Source organism: Rhizophagus irregularis, chromosome 2 (assembly GCF_026210795.1).
Source record: "Rhizophagus irregularis chromosome 2, complete sequence".
Taxonomy (NCBI): Eukaryota; Fungi; Glomeromycota; class Glomeromycetes; order Glomerales; family Glomeraceae; genus Rhizophagus; species Rhizophagus irregularis.
The window spans coordinates 3,034,196-3,059,889 of record NC_089430.1 but is presented as its reverse complement, the minus strand read 5'-3'; the positions used below and the strand labels follow the sequence as shown (position 1 = coordinate 3,059,889).

Genomic DNA, 25,694 nt, shown 5'->3' with positions numbered 1-25,694 from the left:
GATGGCCAGAAATGATATAATTTCTAGTTATTTCCTTTAGACACTCAGAAGAATCCTGTAAAATAAATAATGTCAATAATAAATCTTAGTTAAAGATGTGATATGTAATTATTTTTAAAAGGTTGTAAGGTTGCAATTATTACAACATACATACAACACTTTTGTTTTAATTACAACACAAATACACAATATTATAATTATTATTATATAGTATTATAATTAGTACTAGTATTGTAATTATTATATAGTGTTGTAATTATTTTCAATTATACAAATATATATTATAATATATTAATCATTTCTTTTTATGATGATATTTGTTCTATAAAAACTTATTTTTGTAATTTTTATTTTTCAAAAAGAAAATTTTTGAATAATCATAAGTATTGTAATATTACAACACTTTAACTTTAAAAGTAGTAATAGGTTGCAACCCTTACTATTACAATACAAGGTAGTAATTATCAATTACATACTACATCTTTAATCTTAGTATGCAATGTATGATATACAATACTATTTTAAAAATAAATTTATCTGATCAATTAATATGATTATTTTTTTTTATACAGGGACCTAAAATAATTGAAAAATATTCTCTAGTATTTGACAATCATATAATTTTATTTCAGACTTGAACCAGTAAATTATATAACTTAAAATTAGCCAATAAAAATCCAAAGTTTACTAAATTTTTATATCGGCATATATAAAACTTTATAACATATGTATTAATATTTTATTTAATATTTAACATTATGAACAATGAGATAAGATAGAGAAAAATGACAATATAATAATAATCAATGCAGCTATAGATCATATCATAAAAGTGTGATATTAATCTGCAGTTGTCCTTTTGCTTTATGTACATAACATTATAAATTTTGCCCGCTGAAAATCATTCATGTTTCTCTAATTTAATAAAATAAAATATCTTGAAAATTTAATAGCATTTGACTTGAAGAATAAAGTATTTTTCACAATTGTTTTATTTAAAGTGTTGAAAGTTACATTATTATTGTCTAGTACAGACTTTCGACACCATATAAAGTTATAGTGAACTTTAGAGTTATTTTTCGATTCAAATTTAAAAATGGGTCATAAGATGATTATAAAAATTTTGTCATGTGATGTATTCATTATTAGCATACAAACAGTATAATAAAGGTCACTGCACTACGAAAATAATGGACTGGTTTGTTCCTTAATTATAGTAATATTTTTGTTTTTTGGAATTACTCATTCAGTTTGACCATATATAGTTATGAATATATATCCATAATTATATATTTATATCGTACACCTTTTGATAAATTTAAAGCAGTGTGTCACTACGTGATATTTTTTTGTCCAATCATTTGCCCTCTGGAACTCGGGATCACTGGATAGTTTTTAATGGATCAGATTTTAAAATTTAAATGAATTAAAGTCTTCCCGTGTGTATGTTATCAATGTACATCCTACTGAAATGTTGCCAGAGCATAATTTACATTAAGATCGTACATGTATATACATGGGATGGTATTCTCATATAATGCACATATCGTTATTTATATAAAAAAAAATATTCTACTATTAGAATTAAAATTCCATACGATCTTTTTTAGTAACATATCATATAATTTTTTTTATTATAGTAAACCCGATTCTAATTTTTATTGATATTTATTAGTCACGAGATAAATAATTATGCACTTCAATCTATGAAATAAAATCTAATCAATTTATAAATATTATTGTATAATACTATGAGATAAAGTCGATTTTAACGATTCTAATACAAAAACGATGTTACCTAAAAATAATAAGAGTAGAATGCGTGATTGAATATAACTTAAAATGCCTAGATGTAAATTACTAGCGTTTAGGCATATATTATCATCGTTACACAAAGTATTAGTCTTCTTTTATCACGTCAACAACTCCGATTTTTTATTGCCATAAGACGTTATATTATATCATATTCGGAATATTGCATTGATGTAAAAAAAAATTATGTTCCACATGTGCATGATTTGCAATGATACGGTAAAATCTTTTCAGAACTTGATCGAACCAATCAATCACAAAAAAAAATATTATTTATTTTATATGAAGTAAACCTTTTTCAATTTTTTTCTCATTTTACTTTTGCTTTAAAACATTTTTTTTTTTAAGAAAAAATGTCTCATCAACTTCCTGTTGATTGTATTAATGAAGTATTTGAATATTTAGATGATAATAAAATTAATTTGCGTTCATGTTTGTTAGTTAATCGTCCTTGGTGTAAAAGTGCGGTTAGGATTTTATGGAGGGATATTTGGAATTTTCGATATAGCGTAGATTATATGCCATACCGAACTCATGTACCATTCGCAATTATTAGTACTCTAATCTCTTGTCTTCCCGATGAATCAAAAGATTTTTTAAATAAAAATGGAATATTTATTTCAACACCCACTCCAAAGCCACCGTTGTTTAATTATGCTTCATTTATAAAAGTTCTTTCGATTAATAGATTTGATGAAATGGTTCAACATATTCTTGAAAATAAACAACCTATTAATTTATTAAGTTTAGATTACAATAAACATTTAATAGCACAAGAAATTATTAAAATGTTTATGAATCAAATACCTTCTTTGAAAAAATTATATTATTGGAATAATTTTACAAATATTCCATTTAATATACATTTTACCTACTTTCATGGAGCGAAAGATTGTTTGATAGATCTTTCAGAATTATGTTGTAGTTCAGATGTTTATCCAGAATTTTTTTATCAATTATCTCAAATATGCCATAATTTACAATCACTTACTATAGAATTTCGAGATTCTATTTCAAATGGTTTGGCAGATTTTATTTCTGTACAAAAGAATCTAAAAGATTTAAATTTATTATCTTTCGGAACAAAAGATTGGACTGATATTATACCTCCTTTAAGAAAACTTTCCAATACTTTAATTAAATTAAATGTACATGGAGGAGAAAATGATGTACCAATGTTATTTATTACTACTTATTCAAATTTACAAGAACTTACTTTAATTGGTCAAATTTCTTTTGAAGAATTACAATATGTTATTTTACCAAAATTAAAAATTTTAAAAATACCTGCTGAACGCCCAAAAGATGAAATATTAATAAAATTTCTTGAAAATAATGGAAAGAATCTTAGAGAATTAAATATAGATGGTATTGACAATTCATTAAGAGAATCTATAGTTCAAATTTGTCCAAATCTTAAAAGATTTATTAGTGGATAATTGAATCTAAAAAAGTCAATTGCCACGCTTGCTATAACAAAAATAAGGTGGTCAAATTTATTTAATGACTAAAAGATAGAATTAAGTATAGATGGTATTGTCAGAATTTATTAAGAAAATATATAATTCAACTTTGAAAATATTTGTTAGTAGGCGATTGGATATAGAGGATAATATCGAGAAAAAAAAATTTCGAAGTTTCGCACAAGGGCACGTGATTTACGTCATCTTAGTGAATTTGTTGCATACGTCACTTTATTATGCCTAATTATATATTTTTTTTTTTTGAAAAAAAATGCTAATTGTATCAATTAAATGTCATACCTTAATTGTTTATTGTATGTGACCTGGCTAATAAATTCGGCTATCATTTTTTCGAAGTTACGCTGAAACAAACAACAAAAAAAAAAAAAATTCTCACACTTTTAAAACTCTCTTGAAGTATTCCTATTAAAAATAAAACAAAGGATGTCTAAACTTCCTTTTGAATGTGTAAATGAAATATTTGAATATTTAGATGAAGATAAAATCACTTTATATTCATGTTTATTAGTTAATCGTTTTTGGTGTGAAAGTGCGGTTAGAATTCTATGGAGGAATATTTGGAATTTTCGATATAGTCGAACTCATGCACCATTCGCAATAATTAGTACCTTAATTAATTGCCTTCCCGATGAATCAAAAGACTTTTTAAATAAAAATGAAATAACCATTTCACCTCCTATTTCGAAGCCGCCATTATTTAATTATGCTTCATTTATAAAAGTACTTTCATTTAGTGAATTAGATAGCATTATTCAACATGTTCTTGAAAACCAAAATTTTATTACTTCTTTAAGCTTAGATTATAATAAACATTTAATAGCACAAGAAATTATCAAAATGTTTATGAATCAAATATCATCTCTGAAAAGATTGGAATATTACTTGAATAGTTATAGAATTATTCCATTTAATATACATTTCGCATGTTTTCCTGGAGCGAAAGATTGTTTGAAAAACCTTTCAGAATTGTGCTGTAATTCAGATGTTTATCCAGAATTTTTTTATCAGCTCTCTCAAATATGTCGTAATTTACAATCACTTACTATAGAATTTCAAGATTTTATTTCAAATGGGTTGGCAGATTTTATTTCTTTACAAAATAATTTAAAAAGTTTGAATTTATCATCTTATGAAAAAGATTGGACAAACATTACTCCTGCTTTAATAAAAATTTCAAATACTATAATTAAATTAAAAGTAGATGTACGTGAAAGTAATGCACCAACTTCATTTATCACTTCATATACAAATTTACAAGAACTTACCTTAATGGGTCAAACTTCTTTTAAAGAATTACAGAATGTAATTTTTTCAAATTTAAAAATTTTAAAAATTCATTTTTCACGTCCAAAAGATGAAATATTAGTGAAATTCTTTGAAAATAATGGAAAGAATCTTGAAGAATTGAATATAGATGGTATTGATTGTTCATTAAGTTCATTAATTGTTCAATTTTGTCCGAATCTTAAAAAGATTTCTTCAATATTTATGGATAATACTGGTTGTGATACCTTAAAAGTTATTTTTAAAGGTTGCCAACATTTAGAAAGTATTAAAGTTTGGTTTTATGATTACAATTCAGAAGACAAGGAAATGTTGGAAATTATTACAAAATATTCACAAAAAAATTTTTATGAATTAAAGATATACCATGAAATGTCATCAAATTTACAACCTAAAGATTTAGAATCTTTTCTTATGAACTGGAAAAATCGAATACCAATTACATTAATTAGCATTAAGGATGATTATTGGAATCTACCTTTAAGTGCAAATAAAGAAATTATGAAGGTAATTGAACAATATAAAGAATTAGGTATTATTCAAAAATTTGGGGTTGAAGTTCCCTTTGAATGATCATATTTATTATTTATGTTAATATTATTCTATTTTTTCCTCAAAAAAAATAAAATAAAATAAATAAAATAAAAAATCAAATAAAAAATTTACAAAAATCATTTACAGTTAATTACTCCCCAATTTGAAACCCGCTAAATTATCATTACTAAATGACAAACTCTATTCTACGACCGTTAATTTACAAGATGTTGAATTTTGTTCGTTATCTAAATGCATTGAATGTATATGTAATATATAACAGATCAACCTAAAAGGGAGAAGGGTAAAAAATAAAATATAACAACCGTCATTTAAATTTAAACTTAATCTAATAATAAGTAATAATTCAGAGACTATATAACTATAATTTATTTTACTTTTAAATCAGCTAAAAATTTTAATATCTCACCTTCGCAATAAGAATCATTAGCTATTAAATCGCTATCAGTGGTAAACGTTGGACCATTATTATTAATTTGCTGTAATCCTTCATTACTACCTTCATTTCCATTTACCGCTTCAATAATACCTCCTGTGGAATTTGTAACACTTGCTATAGCAAAAGTTGATACTGATTGAGATAGTTTATAGTTGGAAGAAGAATCATTCAAATTCTCTGGTGATGTATTTGTAATTAATCCACTTTGTAACGGAGAAGAAGGAACTATATGTGGCAGCGTATAATTATTATTATGATTAAAATTATGATTATTATTAGAAGGATTATTACGTTTAGTAAAAAATCTCCTTTTCGTCGTAGGACTTTGTATTATGGCTGTATTTGAAAATGTATTGGTTGACTGTGATGATTCATTAACACTTCCTCCTCCTCCTCCTGAAATAGGTGATGAAAATTGAGGATTTGAAGATTGTACTGAAAGATTCACTCCAACTGTTGATGGAAGTGAATAATCTGATGACGATTTTTGTAATAGAGAAGATCCAGTTAAAGGTGAAGTTTCCGTAGTTGACGAGATGACTTTGTCCTCCTTATTATATGTTTGCGATGTCGTACCCGTTTGGTTATTTTTATTACGAAAAAACACTCCACGTTTAGGTATAATAATTTTGTTTGATACGTTTCCACCATGCGTTGTATCACTTATACTTCCACTTTGTATAGCATCCTGTGATGCCGATTTCGTCATATTTGTAGTTCGTGTTGGTGAAGTTGGAGTAATTTTAACTCCTACCGCACCAACATTATTTATTGCTCCAGTATTAACAGTATTAATATAAGCGTTTGAATTAATGTTATTGTTTTTCCTACTACTACTTTGTCCAGTAATATTATGCGCAATATTATTAGTTTTATTCTTAAATAAAGAACCGGCCCATTGTTTAGCCCATCCAATTCTTTGTCTAACGGCCCTTTTTGCCATGGTAACATTAACTTTTCCCGAATTTTTCATCAAGAATAACATTGCACAATTACTGGCGAACACCAACACCAAAAATAAGTCGAACGAACATAACCGCATTATAAACATATATGATGTAATTAAAAATAACACTTTTCGTCTTTGTTTTACAAACGATATCTCCCGCAATACTAAAAAAAAAATTTTTTAAAAAAATAGAAAAAAAATTCACACTCCACCCAATGTACAAACTTAAATACCTGCAAAGGAAGCTTTTTTAGAAGCCTTTGGGTCAATTTCTGGGTAAGTTAATAAATCAATAAATTGCATTGGGATATCCAAGATGGTTTGATTTTTATTATTAGATGATGCATTATTATTAACATGTCTTGAAGATGATGAAGAAGCGATAGCGCTCTCCAAAGGTGGACCTTCTAACCAGCCCATTAATGAATCTAACATAGAGGCACCTGTAGAAACCCAATCATCTACCACAGGACCGTTAGAATTTATATTATTCTCGTCTCCTGCGCCTCCTTCGTTGTCTGACCCATCAGATGATTGTGTATCTGAAGAATCTGAATTATTTACGGTGAAATCTAATTGTTCCGGTATATCATGATCTTCTCCCACAGTAATCATTGTTGATTTCCCCTTACTATTAGTTATTGGTGTTGTCAGTGATATTATAGCAGCATTTTCGGATTTTGTTGAAGATGATGAAGAATTGCTACTTATATTAACTTCAGGAGACACTAATGGATAATTATCATTATCTTGATCCTCCATTTCATTTGAAGAATTTCCTTCTTCTGGGGTTATTGACGTATCTGTGGCGTATCCATCTCCTTCTTCATCAGAAGGCAATGTCAACTAAAGTGAAGAGTCAAAAATTTAAATATGATTTATAATTTTTTTTAAAAAAAATTTTTTGTCAACTCACATTTTCATTACTCGCACACCATGATTTTAGTTGTTTTAGTATTTTTTTTGATGTCTTTTTCCCTTCTACCTCTGGTAACACTTCATCATGTAATATATCAAAAGCATCTTGTATCTGATTTAAATCATCATTATCTGAAACTGCATAAAAAAGCAAAAATAATAAGGAACCGTTATATAAACCAACTTTCACTTCCTTAACCAGTTTATTTACCTCTATAGTGTGGAAAACCCTTAGTTATAATTCTGTATTCGGTATAATGTCTTCTTTTATTATTATTTTGTTGAGTAGGAGCGTTATTACCTCTCTGTTGTAAAACGAAATAAGGAGATTCTTTTATTGATTTCCAATTTGAACGCCCTAAGGTACCACCAACTAAACTTGGTCTAACAAACATTTAAAGCTTTTTCTTTTGTAATTTGTAAAATGGGAATAATAAATATCGTGAAAGTTTAGATTGTGCTTTGAAGGTTGTGAAGTGATTTTTTATTAAACACGTGCTATTGTTATGAAAATATGAAAATGTAAATATGAAAAATGAAATGTAACATGTATAAATAGAAAATATTTACAATGAAAAATAAAATAAATTAAAGAAAATTATTTCGGAGTTGTCGGAAAATTAACGCCCGTATGAATAGTGAAAATTATGACAAGAGTGTTGTAATTGTTCTAATAAATTAATAAGCGAAAAACAAAAGCGAAAAAAACACTTTAATAATAATAAAGTGTTTTTTCCTCTTTTATTTTGAATTATAGAAAGAAAAAAACTTTAGAGCAGAATAAAGAAAAAAAAACAAAAAAAAAATTTAAGAATTTGTTAATGACGATAGGCATTAATTTATTTATCGGTCGGAAAAAAAAAAGATCATATGCAAATCGTTGATAGTTCTAGATTGATAGTTTCTATACAACCATTGCAGCAATTGCCGATTTATTTGGGGGTTTTAACTTTTAAAATTTAACCAAATATGTAAAAATGTTACATAACCTCTAACTTGGGGTTGTACTTTGGGGAAATGTACTAGATAAATTGAAATTGGAGGAATTCATACAGATCCAATATTAAAATATATTAATTCCCTATCTTGGTTGGTTCGAAATTACCACGTTCTGTCGTTCTGTTAGTTTTACAGCTAAGAAATTAGGTATACAATTACTGTATATGCAGAAAATTATTAAAATTATTAGTTAAATATTAAATCTCATGCATGACATGACATTGATAGCACCTCGATTAGCTGATAATTAATTTGTCTGTATATCGATAACTTTATTGGAAAAATACGGACCGTATTTCTTTAAATATTTACCCGAAGAAAATTTATCGTAGATAGAAATTGAAATTGAACTCTAACATCTCATTTATAAGCGAATTACATCATATGTAACCACGTTTATAATTTACTTTCTTTCTTGATCTTCAGGGTTAATGTTCACCTGTCCATTTATTTACGCAATAGCAAAATGGGTAACCCTGTTTGTCCGTTATGTAAAATCATGTCTTTCATGTGTCACAAATTCGGTCGGAAATTAATCATTTGATTATATATTTTTTTCACATTTTTCACATTACAAATAAATAAATAAATATTTTCTCAATTATGACTCCTTTAATTTTTTTTAGATAATTTTCAAATAATATGAAGATTTCCTGGGTTTAAAACTTTATTTACATGCAGGTTTTATTTGCTGTAATGCCTTTTGGTTACAAGACCATTAAATCTACTTTTAAAATTACAAGCCGTACTTGTTTATAGTTTTAATTGCTAAAGTTCACTTGTTATATTTGGATAAGTTTTTATGAAAGACTTTTTACTTACTACTGTATTAATAAATTATTTATCAAAATTAAATATTTTCAATCTATTTAATTTAAAGGTTTTTGTAATTTATAATTAAAATATTAGATCTTTCAAATAGTTAAGAGATTAATAGATTAAAATCATTGAAGTTATCACATTTAATACTTTTAAAAATTTGTATTATATAATTCGGTTCTTATTAATACAGTAGTTAAAATATTTTTAAAATTATATAATTACTCATGTGATAATAAATGCACATATTACTAAAAAGAATATGCACTAAAGAACAATTAATATAAAAGTAAACAATTAAAAATCTAACAAAATTTAAATCCAAAGGTTTATTTAAACTCAAAATACTTTTAATATAAGTATATTTATAAAATATAATAACTTTAAATGACTTATTTAAATTAAATAATTTATCTATTTTTTAAAAAAATTAAAAGTAATTAAATAGTTGTTTATATAAATATACAGATGGTGATCAAAAGTATGCGGACATTTTTTAAAATAAAAATTTCATATAAAATAATATAATAAAAATAAAATTTATTAAGTAAATATATTAATCTGATTGTCCTTTATTAATTTTATGTAAAAAAAAATTATATATTAATAATTAATACTATATCCATTTGCAGCAATAACTGCCTCAATTCTCTGTGGCATGCTATCAATTAATTTTTTATAATATTCTGGAGGAATATCATCCCACGCATCTTTAACATATTTCTCAAGTACTTTGATATTAGATGGTGGTGGGTCACGTCGATGCACCATTGCTTTCATTTCTGCCCACATGTTCTCTATGGGGTTCAAATCGGGGCTTTGTGCTGGCCATTGAAGCACCACAATTTTGGCATCTTCACGGGTGGCCATAGCGACTTTTGAACGATGTGGTGGAGCATTGTCTTCTTGAAAAATTCCATTACCCTGTGGAAAATGCTCATCCAAAGTAGGTACAACATAGTTTTGAATAATTTTAGCATGAGTTTGACCTGTAACTGAGCCTTTTAACGGAACAATTGGTCCTGGCCAGCCGGAAACAAACAACCCCAAAACATTCTGCTAGGACTGTGTTTAACGGTAACTGCAATACAATCAGGATTCAATTCTTCTCCTGGTTCACGCCAAACCCTTCCCTGACGACCTTTCTGAAATTGTGTAAAAGTGCTTTCATCTGAAAAAAGCACTCTTCTCCATTTTCTTGTTGTCCAATCTCTGTGCGCAAAGAGCCCATTCAAGACGAGCCTGACGATGTGCTTCTGTCATTGCAGGTTTATGACGGGGAATACAGGCACTAAGTCCGTCCACTTTTTGAGGTTTCGGCGTATGGTACGCACAGAAATAGGTTGCTTTTTACGAGCTGTCCAAACAGTTGCAAGCTTTTTTGAACAAAGTCGACGATTTTCACCATTTTCTTTAACAAAAGCTTTGAGTTCTTGTCGTGCTGGTGAGTCAAAGAGTGGAGGGCGACCTGATTTTTTTTTTGGTGTGAAAGAGCCAGTTTCACGAAAATGTTTAAGTACATCATAAACAGCAGTTTTACTACACCCCAAGTGTTCTGCAATTAAACGGCCCGATTGTCCACAATTATAACCATAAATAATCGCATATCGGGTTTTTGGGGTGAGTGGCTTCATATTTGGTGAATGTTTACTAAAAAAAAAACATTGGGGAGGTTTTTATTATGATATAAGGCGTTAAATGACGTATTGTTTATATTACGTCATCACGTGATGATCGGCATAATTTTGGCAAATTAAAATGTCCGTATACTTTTGATCACCATCTGTATTTATAAAGAGCATTTCAATATAACTGAAATTTAGAATTACAGTTAATTCTCTTTAATGCACCCCTCTTAGGATCATAATAAAAATTTTAAAAAAAGTGCATTTAAACAGTTTTTTTTTCTCTTTATTTTAATAAACTGTTTTAAACTGTTTTTTATTTAATTATATCAAGATAATAAAACAAAGTCTGTAAAGGGCATTATGTTTGAAGAGTTTCTAAATATAAAAGGTATTGCTTTAAAAAATTGCAGAAATACTAAATAAGATATATATAAATATTATAATATAAAAAATGTAAATATTAATTAAGAATTACTATTAGAAAATCATGTAACAAGTCAAAATGGCATTTATAATTAAAAATATATTCATTTTAATCTTAACTTATTGGAAAAAAATAAATAAATAATGATATTATAGTACTTAAAAATTATAGAACTATGCTGAGAACTTGAAAAAATTTAATAAAAATACTATATAAGGTATTGAGAATAGTAATATAAACTTTCAGAAACATATCTAAATAAAATAAATAAAATACTTATATTATATTTTAATACAATTGAAATGTGTAAAATATGAATTTATTTGAAAAAGACAAAATATTTATTATGAGAGTACCAAAAATTATCATCTAAAATTATATGGAACTTTTGCAATAGAAAAGAATAAAATTACTAGAAAAATAAAAAATAAATTAATGCCAAATCTGGATTTATTTGAATCTAAAAATCATATTTGACATATTCAGCAAAAGTAAGCTTAGCTGATTATATAATTTTAAGAAAATCACAATTTAAATTATATAACCAATTTTCTGGAACATTCAATATTTTTCAAAAATAATCTTTATAATCTAGAATGAAATTTTATAGACAATTTTTTGAAAGTATTAGCTCTTTTTTATTTTTTTTATTTTTATTTATACCATAAAATATATAATCATATAATTCTATAAAATTTATTATTAAAAAAAACAATAAAATTGTTCATTAAAAAATAATTTATTTGTTTAAAATTTTTATTATCTAAAATACAAAAATCTTTAAAATAGATTTATATTATTTAATAGCATTATAAAGTTTTAAATTTACTTTAAAACTTTTAATTTAATTTTTTTTTTTTTTTTCACAGCGCATTTGCAGTTTTATTATCGCCGTTTTCGAATTACTGTAAACTGCGGCTTGTCGATCATTTTATAAATAAACCGAAAATGTGTGATTTTTGTAAAACTGTACTAGTAAAACTTTACGTTTCACATATAAACATATAAATATTTTTTGATCTGCATAACACTTAGCTATTCTTGTATCACTTTCAAGTGTTTTTTCGGTCTTTCGTTCTGTTTTACTGGAAGATTTCTGACGATTCAACACTAGGTATAGTAACGATTTTACATTATATATTGCGAAATCTGCAATTGTATTGTTTATTCAATAGAAATATTGTACGCAAATGTTATGTAATACAAATAATAGAGTCATAATATTTATATTTTTCTTTTTCTTTTCTCAGATCTCTATTTCGTTTTTCCAGATTTCTACTGAATCTACATTAGGTATGGTAATAAGTTTTATGCTATATATTGTAATTATTAGTTTATTCAACTAAAATATGTGTCTGGAATATTAGTAGAAAGCCCTATGCCTACAGAAATTAGCGAAGATTTACGTTGGCGTGTTGTGTATCTTTATAATGATGATTTTTCTATCACAGATATTGCTAACACATTGTATGTTAGTAAGAGCTTTGTGATCAAAATAATAAATTTATATGTAAAATGGGCGTGTGTTACCAGTCCAGTTAAAGGAGTTCCTGGCAGAAGAAAACTATTTAGTAGAAGCGAAATGTGTATATTCCAAAATCTTGTAAAAGACAAAGTTGACTGGTATTTAGATGAGTTAGTTTATGAGATGGAAAATCTTACAGGTAAAAGAGTTTCTGTTTCAGCACTTTGGAGATCACTTTATTATTTAGGAATTACTCGAAAAAAGGTATTGAAATAATCAATTTTAATAATGAAATCAATTAGAAAATTGAAATACTCAATAATTATATTTATTTTTTTTACAAAAGTTGCAAAAAGCAGCATATGAAAGAAGTGAACTTATGCGTACACATTATTTAGGTGTAATTGGCGAACATTATACTTCAAATCAGTTGATTTTTCTTGATAAATGTGCTAAGGATGAGAGAAGCTTATCAAGATTATATGGGTATTCTCCTCGCAATACACGTGCATGTAAGAAAGTAGTATTTGTACGAGGAAAACGATATACAATCTTACCTGCTCTTACATTAGATGGATTTATTGCTGTTGATGTATTTGAAGGAGCATGTGATAGAAAAAGATTTGTTGATTTTGTGCTTAATCAAGTAGTATGTAATATTACGTTTATATAGAACTTTATTTTGTATTTTATTATTTATATTTTATTATTTATAAAATTTATTGTCAATATAGGTGCCTGTGATGAATCCATATCCTGGTGATAATAGCGTAATTATAATGGATAATGCTAGAATACATCATGATGCTGAACTTATTTCATTGATGGAAGGATTAGGATGCCGTGTAGTTTTTCTTCCACCTTATTCTCCTGATTATAACCCAATTGAAACAGCATTTTCAACTATCAAATTATGGATTAAACGTAATCGTGATTTTATGGAGGTTTGTGATGATTCAATATATGCTTTATTAGTTGCATGTAGTCAAATTACTCCTCAAATGGCACAATCATTTTTTACATCATCAATTTATTTGTAAACTCAATAACCATATTTTATTATACTTTATTTTTGAATATACACGTCAATATTTTTGTGCTTCTTGTCTAATATTTTTTTGCCACCCAATTTTTACAATACCTAATGTTTTCATTTGTTCATCAGATAAGTCTTTTATAACATTTACAGTTATTGCTTCTTCAAGAAAAGCATTTTCAAATTGAGAATATTCACCATTACAATTGTATTTTTGATCTAAACTAAAAAGAAATTCATGAATTGAAGGTAATTTGTGATTTGTAGATGTATCTAATTGATTAAAAGAAGGATAAGGATATTGAAATGGTGGCATTTGAATAATAATAGGTGTAGGTGTATTAGCAGGTGGGACAGCTGATGCAGCAGCAGGTACTGCAGTAGCAGATGTAGTAGTGGATGCAGTAGCAGGTGCAGTAGTGGATATTTGAGTATTATTATTGCTAACTAACACGCCTAATGTTGCACTAAATGTGGGATAAGTTGGTGGAACGTCTTCGGTAGTACCTTTATTCATCTATAGTAATAATTAAATTTTGTGAATATCCAAATAAAAATCAATTTTATTGCAGATAACTTACAATTTCTCGTGCTCAAAGTTGTAATCTTGCTGGATTAAGCTGTAAATGACGATTATCTTGAATATAACATGGTGTTGTATGTAAATTACACTTGTATTTTTCGCATAATACAGAAATTATTTCTGCTCGTGTTCTTTCTTCTTTTGATAAATCATCATCTCTAATAACACGAGATTTTTTTCTTCTTTTTAGTATGTGTTATTACCTTTTCTTCCTCAGAAACTGAGCCATCACTTTCAACATCATCAGAATTCTAAAAATTTTAAAAAATTACGTCAAGTTAGAATATTGAATATGTAAAATAATAAGAGTAATTGCAATTTCCTTACCTTTGAACGCTTTTCACTTGATTTTGTTTCATTATCTGTAGAATTATCAATCACTACCATCATTCCCATTTTTTTATTAGCTGTAGTAACTTTCTTATAATCTTCAATAAACTCTTTAAAATCAAGTTCATCTTCTAATTCACTTGAAAGACCATGTGAATTCATTGCTTTATATGATATACTGTAATCTGCTGGTTTGATATTCTCATTTTGAAGTGCTTTTTGTACAAAAGCATTGATCTTTTCCATAACATTGATATATTCAACTGGTTTAATAATTAGAGCCTTAGAAGTAGAGGTTTTCTTACCCTTTTTTTCAATGCTTACATGTAGTTTGATTTCATCAATACCACATTCTTCAAATAATTCAAGAGACTCAACGTCAACTGCAGCTTTACTTTTCATTTTTTTTTAGAAATTTTGTCTTTAGTTTTCAACCTTTGATATTTGCTATTACATGTAGAACAAAAAGTAAAAGAAAAAGGCTCATTAAAATTATTATTATATTGAAATTTCGTCTCGGCAGAAGAAAGAAAGTAATTTGCTGTTGGTAAATTTTCGTTTGGAGTATATACACGAAAATAAATTTGCTGTCCACGTTCTGGTTTGCTTACTCTTGTTGGTTTTATGTTTTTATTACAGTTACAAGGTGAAAAATTAAAGCAAAACAGACATTTCTGACACGCGAAGCAAATACCAGGAAGATATTTGTTCATTTTAATATTTAATTTATCACGCGTATGGCATACTGCGCCATTTATAGTGATATAGGATTATAGGTAATACGAATTAAAAATCAATTTTATTGGCTATTTGCTGTTTTCGCAGTTTTTGATAATTTATTTATAAAATGATCGACAAGCCGCAGTTTACAGTAATTCAAAAACGGCGATAATATTTCGTATATCTGTTCTGTGACTTCGGAGCGTAATTTGGGCACTTTAGTCAAAGGAAACATCCAAAACCTTCTTAAGTAAAGTTGTTCAGCAGGTTCGAATCTACTTACATATAAATTTTTATCATGATTGAATAGATATTTATGGATTTATTCATGTTTTTTGTAACGCCACCAATACGCGGAATTTTTATTTTTAAAATTTACTGTAAAATTTGTCAAAAAAAATATTTTTAAAAAATTTTCTAAGTAAAAATGAAATAACTTTTATTGATTATTACAAAAATTATAGTGTAAAATTATAAAAAAACAGAAAAACACTTATTTTTCTTGCTCTTATTTTCAATATATATTTTTTAAATGTTACACGGACGCGTATATGATTTATAATTTTAATGTTACGCGGATGCGTATTTGTTTTATCAAAAACACGTTACACGATCACGTCTAAAAATGTTCCCTATATTACGTATACAATTAACTTATTCTTTGTATTAAAAATAGTAAATTTTTTTTATACAAACATGTTTATAACTTTGTTTACATATTTTTATTAGATTTTTTTAATGTGAAAATAAATATATATTATATTATATATATATATTAAAAAATTCTATCCTGCTACGCAAATATATATCTGACTATTAATAATTTAATACTCTGCTATGCATAATTATATCTGACTATTTAAAAATTATGTTATCAAATAAGCAATAATAAATCTCACATAGGAAAAATTTTTATATGTTGGTTAAGCAAACTCAAAACCTACCTTTATATATATTGTTCGGGGTCCTATAAAGGCCCTATCTTCAATGTCTGGTAATCACGAAACCCTTTAATTTAATTAATATTAAATTCAACTGATTTAGGATATATAATATCACAGCAAAATAAATCAATATAAGACATAATTTCTTTATATAATTCCTCTTATTTTTTTTTAAAGAAAATGGTCTAACGCTAATTTTGGAAGGTAAAATACTAGAATCATATGAAAAAAAATTGTAATATTTTATAATTATTTCAAATCTATTTTTATAACAAACATAGTATTGCTACTTAAAATTTATTTAACAATAAAATTCAAAAATTTGAAATTCAAAAATTTTATTTTTAATAAAAAAATTGGTAAATCTGAAACTTTTCTAATTATAATTAGAAAAATATAAAAACAGGTTAGACAATTAATTATATTATAAAAAATAATTTCAGATTGAATTTTAACTAAACTAATAAAATTTTAAAAAAATAGTTTTGACAAGCATCTTTACTTCAGAATTTTTTAAAATAAAGTAAAAATAATAATAATTTTAAATATTAGGTAATTTTTTAAATATTTAAAAATAATTCTTAAAATTATATTACTGAAACTTTTTTTTTTTATAAATTTGAAAACTATAATTAAAAGAGAAATAAATCAAATTAAATATATATTCATTTTCTATATAATAGTAATAAAGTATAAAAAAAACTCTGTGTTCTTAATATAAAAATTTATTTATCTAAATAATTTATTAAATTAAACATTATAAATTTTGATTCACTATACCAATAAATAAGACCTCGCTTATTTATAAGATAGGTCACCTCCAGGCTTAAGGTAGAAATCATATATAAAATTCTTTGCAGATCCTATTATAAAAAAAAATTTTATGTTACATTATTATGATTTTTTTCCTTTTTAGCTAATTAACCAATAGAATTTAAGAAAAAAGTAAGGTAAAAACTATTAGTAAAGGGCTAATTTTCTACAGTGACCTTTATTATAAGTAAGCGGGGTCCTCAATAAATACAAATTTTAATAAATTTACTATATATTAACACTTCATCTAATTATGATTAGTTTAATATCAATACACAATATCATTGTAGAGTTTAAGGACCAAAGGTCCATCCTCCACAATGACATTGTGTGTCTCTTTGGTTCATAAAATCAATATCAATTTTTTTCTACTATACTAGAAGACTTTCTAAGACTTCCAGCTTCTTAATTTCCTTATTAACTTTTTGGTTATATTTTTTAAGTCTAACAAAATAATGTATATCAGGAATTGATTCTGCGTGATTTTTTTCATTAAATAGCATATTTTAATGATAAATCTAACAAAAATAAGTCTAACAGTCCTTATTACCCCCATAAATAAGTCTAACGAAAAAATTAAGTATAACGATTGTCCTATCTCCCTCAGCATAAATCTAACAAAAAATTTATATCAGTAACTGCTTCTGTACGGGCTAGCTCTTTGAAAAAATATATTATTCTTTAAGTCTAACAAAAAAAATTTAAGTCAAACGATTATTCTAAGTTTCCCATTAATAAGTCTAATGAAAATTGTGAATAAAGAACTGGTTTTGTGCAGGCTAGCTCCTTAACTAGCATGTTTTATATATAAGTCTAATGAAAAAACCCTGTAAAAATCTGCGGAATTGTCCCAACTTTTCCTTAGTCAAGAATAGGTTCTGCGCAGGATAGCTTAATAAATAAAATATAAATTTAACGAAAAATCAATATCCCTACTGTAAAAATCCAGAAAAAATCTATGGAATTGTCTCAACTTTTCCTTAATTAAAAATGGATTCTGTACAAGCTGGTTTATCAAATAACATATTAATCATAAAAGTTTAACAAAAAAATATAAGAAGCAAGTCTAACAAAAATTTAGCAAATACTCATCAGATATTACACCCAAAATTCCGGCTAAGACTTAGGTATAGAGTTAGCCAAAATAATTTTCCATTTATTCTGGCTGGCAATTATTACAATATTCCCCCTCATCCATTTTTATCGAAAGAAGGCATTCCTTGCAGAGAGTAATATTAAGAATTGCAAGCGCATCTCTATGGGCAAGTATCATTTCTTCATAAGTTTTTTTTTGTATCTCTGATCGAAGTCTTTCTCGTATCTTTGATCGAAGTCTTTCTTATATCTCCAATCGAAGACTTTCTGATCGAAGCCTGTCATAAAACTGAATAACATAATAGTCTCTAACATGATCTGGGCATTGGCTACAAGTAGAAGCAGTTGGCTTACCACAATCAGGGTATTGTACTCGTTTTTTAGCTTTCCAATGGAAATGACACCCTTCAGGGTAAATGCAAGCATTTCCACAAGCCTTTCCAGTATTGTAAAAATATAAGTAGGAATATTCACTGATCATCCTATTTTTTATCATTAAATTCTGAAAGATTAATTAATAAATAGTTAATACTTCAGTTTCTCAATAGTCTAAAACCGTATTGGCAAGCCTGCAAATACTGGCAATTCTATGATCGAAAAGTGAAAGAATAGGAAATAATTAATTAAAGAAAAAATTTTATAAGTAAGTAATAGCGTGCTGGTTAAAGCTAACTATATACCAAATGTCTAATGCTTACCCAGAATATATAGAAGAATTTAGTATAGAGATAGCTGATTTCAATCCAATTGGTCCTACTGTCTATATACCTTTGCCAGAAATTTTGCCAAAACGTAATAACGGAATTATTAATATTCAAAATGAGGATGACTGGTATTTCGGATAGTGTGTTCTAGAAGCTTTGCATCCGGTTAAAGTTCATCCAGAAAGAAATCTGTATCAGCTATATGGCAGTTTTGTGAAGGAACTCAACATGGAAGACATTCCAGTACCAGTACCTATTTCGATACCAGTATATCGCAAATTTGAGAAAAATAATCCTGATATCAGCCTATGTGTCTATGAGTGGCATAACTAAAACAAATGTCTAGACTTTCGTTATATTTCAGAGAGAAGGGAAGATGAATATAGGCTTATAAATTTTTTAGTAATTATGAAAGAGGATAGAAGCCACTACTGTATTATTAAAGATCTTCACAAGTTAGTGTATAATTATAGCAAGTATAAAGGATGAAAATACATCTGCCGATATTGTCTTCATATATATTCTTTAGAGATAAGATATAATAAACATTTACCAAAATGCAAGGATTTAAATAATGCCCCCCAATGATCACAAATACCGGTGAAGAATAGGAGTATCAAAACTTTCTATAATCATAAATGCATGCAAGCAAATCCATATCAAATAATCTGGGATCTTGAAATGCTAACTGAAAAGCTGATCCCAGAAGAGAAAACAAAGTTAATCTATACAGAAAGGCTACAGATGTATAAGCTATATGGTTATTGCTATGTGATTATTTGTATGGATAGTCCACTTAACTATAAAATCGTAAGTCATAATTTATATAGAGAATCTGATGCGCTAGAAAGATTTGTCCTCAAAATCGAAGAGGAACTTTTAGCTATTCAAGAAGATTTATCTGCACCGGCTGAAATGATAATAGCACCAGGAGATTTGAAGGCGTATAATGAAGCGACTGAATGCTGGATTTGTAAGAAACCTTTTTTAAAACCAGCACCAGAGGTAGTACAAAAACTTGAAGAAGCAAAGTATAATTTATTAGAAATCAAAGAATGGGAATCATGTATAAAAAAGGAACATCCTGAAAAGAAAGAAGCACAGAAAACATACTGAGAAGCTTTAAGTACACTTAATCAAAAAGTAAAAGATCATGACCATATAAATGAAAACTATCAAGGTCCAGCCCATGATACTTATAATAAAAAGTTGCAGATAGGCTTTTTCGAAACCAAAGTGCCTCTTATCTGTCATAATTTCTGGGGATATGACTCTCATCTGCTTATGAAAGTTGTAAGCAAATTCACAGCTGATAAGATAAATTGCATCTTGGAGAATATAGATAGGAAAGTACAAAGCCATGGATGTTGGCCAGCTCCGATTTCTTGATAGCTTTCAGCATATGGGAATGGGATTAGATAAATTAGTAGAATGTCTAGAAAAAAGTTTGAAAAATTTCCCTTAACTGTTAGGTATTTTACTGAAAAAGGCTATTCAATAGATAAGATTAAGCTTTTTTTTCGAAAGGGCATTTTCCCATACGACTGGATAAATGCATGGGAAAAATTTGACAGAACAAGCCTCCCATCTAGAAAGAACTTCTATTCACTTCTTAGTCAGCAAAATATTAGTAAAGAGGATTATGAACATGCTCAAAAGGTATGGCAAATATTCAAAATGAAGAACTTTAGAGAATATCATGATCTTTATCTTGAGACAGATGTACTTTTACTTGCAGATGTTTTCATGAACTACACTATCATGTGCTTGAAAAATGACGGCTTAGATCTCTTTCATTATATTTCAGCACCTAGAATGTTTAATGATTCTCTTTACAAAAATAGCGGGACAGAACTCAAACTCATGACAAATATGGATGAATATCTAATGGTAGAAAATGGCATTCGTGAAGGCATGATAATGACAAGTCATCGATACGCTAAAGCAAATAATCCACAATGTTCAGATTATGAGTTCAGTAAGCTGAATTCCTGGATCATGTATAAGGATATGAATGCTTTATATTCAGGTGCAATGACCCAATACATGCTTACAGAAATTTTGGATAAAGTGAGTCCAGAGAAAGTACCAGATATCCAAAGTATCGCGCCTGATGCAGATATAGATTATACACTTGAAGTTGATCTAGAAGTCCCAGTACACTTGCACAATTACTTTGCAGATTATCCATTAGCGCCAGAAAAGCAGATAGTTCTAGAAGACTGGTTTAGCTTGTACAATAAAAAATTAGTGCAAGATAAAAATGTTGGAAATGGAAAATATGTATCTGAAGAGAAGCTAGTCCAGACCCTCTTTACTAAGAAGAATTATGCAGTTCACTATTGAGCTTCAGACAAATATGAAGTTTGGGATGAAGATTACAAAGATTCATAGTGCTCTTAAGTTTAAGCAGTCTTTATAGATGAAAGACTATATTGAGGAAAATATTAGCAAGCGTAAAATTGCTAAAGCTAATGAGGACAAGTTTAGAGTCATGTATTATAATCTAAAGAACAATGCAGTCTTTGGCAAACAAATGGAAAATGTTCGTAAATATATGAAAGTAGAATTACTCTGAACAGAAGAGGAAAAAAAAATTAGGCACCTAGCAAGTTTACCATTGTATGTAGGCTTTAAAGCATTCGAAGGAAATTACAGCAGTCTATATGTTAAAAAGTACAGTAACTCTAAACAAACCAATCTATGTAAGGCAGGCAATTCTCGACATTAGCAAGGCTATGATGTTCAACTTTTGGTACGGTTACATAAAGCTTCGCTATAAAGAAAAGGCCAGTCTACTTTATACAGATACAGACTCGCTTATCATGTGGATAGAAACTGAGGATATCTATAAAGATCAAGCAGAAAGACCAGACATTTTCGATCTTACACAGGTCGAAATGCTAAAAATCGGCAAAAAAAATGGCGTGAAAAGCAGTGGCTATTCTTGGCTATTCTTGGCTATTCTTGGCTGTTTTTGGCTATTTACGAATTAACCTATACTATTTGTAAATAGTTTATACAAATTTGCGAATAGTTTATACAAATTTGCAAATAGTTTATGCGATTTGCACCATTTTTTTTGCCTATTTTTGATCATTTGACGTGTGTTAACTATTCAGGAGACTTGTTTCTAATGAAGGATGAGACAAAGGGGATCTAATAGGCGAATCAGTATGCTTAAAGCCAAAAATGTATTCAGTTCTTTCAGTAGGTAAAGATGTGTCTGCAATACCCTAATTGCGGATTAATTGTGATTTGCGATATTGTGGAACATTGCGGATTTTAAAGAATAATTATTCACAAATCCGCAATCGCAAATAATCTGCAAATATGCAAATAATCCGCAAATCTACAAATAATCCGCAAATAATCTGCAAATCCGCAAATAATCTCAAAAATTATGATTGACTATAGATCATCTTCACATGATCATTTTTTTTTGTAAAATATTCTCACCGAAGCGAAAAAAAAATTTCTCGCCAGAATACAGGAATATTATTTCCAAAATCCAATTAAAATAATAATAATATATCAGATTATTCAGCTATAATCAGTACATTATTTTAACAATTATATATATCATTGTATCAAAACTCATTCTATCAAACGTATTACAATATACAATTACATATCAAAACAATCGCGTTATCAAATGTTATTATTTGATCAATTAAATAAATATCAGTTTTTACAGTTTTTAGTACTACAATTGCTTTTTTTCCTCTTCATTTTAAAAATAAAAAACAAAGTATCAGCTTTTAAAATATTAAATAAATATATTAGAAATGTCAAAAACACCCCGTTCAGTTCTCAATTCAAAAATTCACAGAAAAAAAGTTTATTTACCTGACGATGATGAAAGCTTAATTTCAACAGCACTTTCTCTTGTTTGGACAAAGACGGATAAAAAAATTGATTCATGTACTTTCGAGCAAGATAGAGTAAGAATGTCATATAAAAAAAATGAAGGTCATATATATTTTGATCTGGAGGAATCGTTGTCAAATTTTACATTTTATCGATAAGGTATATGATAATTTTGTCCCCTTCCCCTTTATTTTGTTTCTGTCTATTTTTCAGTTTTGGACAACTTTGTCCACTTTTTTCCGTCTCTGGACAACTTTATCCACTTTTTTTTTCGACTTTGTCCTTTTTTTTGTCTCGAATAACTTTGTCCATTTTTACTTCACTTTTTTTTTTGTTTGGACAACTTTGTCCACTTTTTTTTCCCGTCTTTGTCCACTTTTTTTTGCCTGGACAACTTTATCCACTTTTTTTCACTTTTTTTTCACAGGTCGAAAAGTAAAAAATCAGGCATCAATCAGTCACCAATCGGCATTTTCGCCAAATACCGTCACCAATCAGGCAGTTTGCTAACTTTTGATCCAGTGATCAGAAAAAAATGAAATATAGCTCATTGGAATCGTCTCAATAAGACGAATCTAATGGTAGTAAAATCGCATCTCTAGGATTAATAGTTAATAAAAAATTAAATAAAATATAAATGATACATTTTTATTTTTATATTTTACTTAATTTCTCATCAAGTATTAATTCTAGAAATGCGATTTTACTACCATTAGATTCGTTTTGTTGAGATGATTCCAATGAGCTATATTTCAACTTTTTCTGATCACTGGAACAAAAGTTAGCAAACTGCCTGATTGACGTTATTTGGCGAAAATAAGATCCAGTCGCCAATCAGCTACCTGATTGGTGACAGATTGGTGCCTGATTTTTCACTTTTCGACCTGTGTTTTTGTCTCCAGACAATTTTGTCCACCTTTTTTTTTCGTCTTTTTTTTTGTTCCTGGACAACTGTAATTTTATTTTTATTTTTTTTTTGTTTTTTCAGGATAATCTGGCTGAACTTCAGCATTACAAATTTCTATATGAATTATATAAAAGTAAATACGAATTAGTTTTGAATCATAATGTTAGATTAGAGGTAAAGTATAAAAATGATATTAATTTTTAATTTATAAAATTTATATTTTACCTTTCTTTATTAATTTCTAATAATAGAACAAATTGCAAAAGTACTCTACTCTAGTAATGGCAGAAAATACGCATTCAAGTGACACACCTGGTACAGCTGATACTGATTCTAATGTTGATGAATTCTTAAAACAATTGTTAAATTATTCAACACTCGAACATTCCCCTTTGAATCTTCAACATCAACTTCTCGCTCAGCATTATATCACGAGTCTAATAACTTGGAACTTGCCTGCGTTATAAACTGTGATTTGGCAATAAACAATCTCACAACTTTTGATACAGCAGAAAATATTTGGGCAAATTTAAATCTGCGATGTATTGAAAAATTTGGTAACTAAAATCACATAAAAAATAATATTACTATTTCAAATATAACGTGTGCCAGCATGACATTGCCAGCTTATCACAATTGAAATGCGATGAAAGATTATTTTATTATATTGATAACTGGATGACAAAAATTAATAATTTCTGTAAGTCATATTTGTCAATCATAGAATTATTCTTGATTACAAAACTTTATAATAATTTACATCTTAATTTTATAGGTAATAATAATTCTCAGACTGCTGATATTTTAAATTCAGACTCTATAATAGAAGAATCAAGCTACCATAAAAGTACTGAATTAAATTTACCTCTACAAGCGCCACAAGTAACTAATAAAAGTGCCAAATTGAATTCACTTTCACAATCGCTACCAGTAGATAATGAAAGTACTGAATCGAATTCCCTCTACAAGCGTCACCTGTAGCTAATAAAAGTGATGAACTGAATGCGTCACCAGTAGCTAATTAAAATAATGAATTGAATTCACCTCCACAAGCGTTACCGATAACTAATAAAAGTGCTGATAATGAAAGTACCAAATTGAATTCATCTATACAAGCTCCACCGGTAGCAGTACCGAAAAAAAGTATCAGTAGAAGCACCGTCAACAAAGACACCAGCAAGATCACTCACATTGAAATTAGCAGAAAAAGTACCTGATGCAGAAATGTAGGACCCCGAACAATATATATAAAGGTAGGTTTTGAGTTTGCTTAACCAACATATAAAAATTTTTCCTATGTAAGATTTATTATTGCTTATTTGATAACATAATTTTTAAATAGTCAGATATAATTATGCATAGCAGAGTATTAAATTATTAATAGTCAGATATATATTTGCGTAGCAGGATAGAATTTTTTAATATATATATATAATATAATATATATTTATTTTCACATTAAAAAAATCTAATAAAAATATGTAAACAAAGTTATAAACATGTTTGTATAAAAAAAATTTACTATTTTTAATACAAAGAATAAGTTAATTGTATACGTAATACAGGGAACATTTTTAGACGTGATCGTGTAACGTGTTTTTGATAAAACAAATACGCGTCCGCGTAACATTAAAATTATAAATCATATACGCGTCTGTGTAACATTTAAAAAATATATATTGAAAATAAGAGCAAGAAAAATAAGTGTTTTTCTGTTTTTTTATAATTTTACACTATAATTTTTGTAATAATCAATAAAAGTTATTTCATTTTTACTTAGAAAATTTTTTAAAAATATTTTTTTTGACAAATTTTACAGTAAATTTTAAAAATAAAAATTCCGCGTATTGGTGGCGTTACAAAAAACATGAATAAATCCATAAATATCTATTCAATCATGATAAAAATTTATATGT

The 25,694-nt window shown here is 27.5% G+C and overlaps 9 protein-coding genes across 9 annotated transcripts; 7 read left to right on the top strand and 2 right to left on the bottom strand.

Annotated features, from left to right (window-relative positions):
* Positions 1-2,165: 2,165 nt before the first annotated feature.
* Positions 2,166-3,251, top strand: OCT59_012033 (uncharacterized protein; the record flags this gene model as incomplete). Its single annotated transcript, XM_066134184.1, has 1 exon — positions 2,166-3,251. One exon carries the CDS (start codon positions 2,166-2,168, stop codon positions 3,249-3,251), a length of 1,086 nt encoding a protein of 361 aa, XP_065989472.1.
* A 305-nt stretch (positions 3,252-3,556) lies between these two features.
* On the top strand, positions 3,557-5,231 carry OCT59_012032 (uncharacterized protein). Its single transcript, XM_066134183.1, has one exon. It carries the CDS (start codon positions 3,720-3,722, stop codon positions 5,151-5,153), a length of 1,434 nt encoding a protein of 477 aa, XP_065989471.1. The 5' UTR covers positions 3,557-3,719; the 3' UTR covers positions 5,154-5,231.
* On the bottom strand, positions 5,130-7,836 carry OCT59_012031 (uncharacterized protein; the record flags this gene model as incomplete). Its single annotated transcript, XM_066134182.1, has 5 exons — positions 5,130-5,403; positions 5,545-6,687; positions 6,757-7,369; positions 7,440-7,579; positions 7,653-7,836. The coding sequence occupies 5 exons, from the start codon at positions 7,834-7,836 to the stop codon at positions 5,399-5,401; spliced, it is 2,085 nt and encodes a 694-aa protein (XP_065989470.1). The 3' UTR covers positions 5,130-5,398.
* Positions 7,837-12,689: 4,853 nt separating this feature from the next.
* Positions 12,690-13,449, top strand: OCT59_012030 (uncharacterized protein; the record flags this gene model as incomplete). The annotated part of the gene is made up of 2 exons (XM_066134181.1): positions 12,690-13,040; positions 13,123-13,449. The coding sequence occupies 2 exons, from the start codon at positions 12,690-12,692 to the stop codon at positions 13,447-13,449; spliced, it is 678 nt and encodes a 225-aa protein (XP_065989469.1).
* Positions 13,450-13,861: 412 nt separating this feature from the next.
* OCT59_012029 (uncharacterized protein) lies at positions 13,862-15,127 on the bottom strand (the record flags this gene model as incomplete). The annotated part of the gene is made up of 3 exons (XM_025329118.2): positions 13,862-14,329; positions 14,599-14,646; positions 14,723-15,127. 3 exons carry the CDS (start codon positions 15,125-15,127, stop codon positions 13,862-13,864), a joined length of 921 nt encoding a protein of 306 aa, XP_025188482.2.
* Positions 15,128-18,980: 3,853 nt separating this feature from the next.
* OCT59_012028 (uncharacterized protein) lies at positions 18,981-19,334 on the top strand (the record flags this gene model as incomplete). Its single annotated transcript, XM_066134179.1, has 2 exons — positions 18,981-19,129; positions 19,211-19,334. The coding sequence occupies 2 exons, from the start codon at positions 18,981-18,983 to the stop codon at positions 19,332-19,334; spliced, it is 273 nt and encodes a 90-aa protein (XP_065989468.1).
* Positions 19,335-19,643: 309 nt separating this feature from the next.
* On the top strand, positions 19,644-20,117 carry OCT59_012027 (uncharacterized protein; the record flags this gene model as incomplete). Its single annotated transcript, XM_066134178.1, has 1 exon — positions 19,644-20,117. One exon carries the CDS (start codon positions 19,644-19,646, stop codon positions 20,115-20,117), a length of 474 nt encoding a protein of 157 aa, XP_065989467.1.
* A 2,672-nt stretch (positions 20,118-22,789) lies between these two features.
* OCT59_012026 (uncharacterized protein) lies at positions 22,790-24,245 on the top strand (the record flags this gene model as incomplete). The annotated part of the gene is made up of 3 exons (XM_025309898.2): positions 22,790-22,945; positions 23,860-23,952; positions 24,030-24,245. 3 exons carry the CDS (start codon positions 22,790-22,792, stop codon positions 24,243-24,245), a joined length of 465 nt encoding a protein of 154 aa, XP_025188481.2.
* A 211-nt stretch (positions 24,246-24,456) lies between these two features.
* OCT59_012025 (uncharacterized protein) lies at positions 24,457-24,759 on the top strand (the record flags this gene model as incomplete). Its single annotated transcript, XM_066134177.1, has 2 exons — positions 24,457-24,478; positions 24,554-24,759. 2 exons carry the CDS (start codon positions 24,457-24,459, stop codon positions 24,757-24,759), a joined length of 228 nt encoding a protein of 75 aa, XP_065989466.1.
* Between the last annotated feature and the right edge of the window lie 935 nt (positions 24,760-25,694).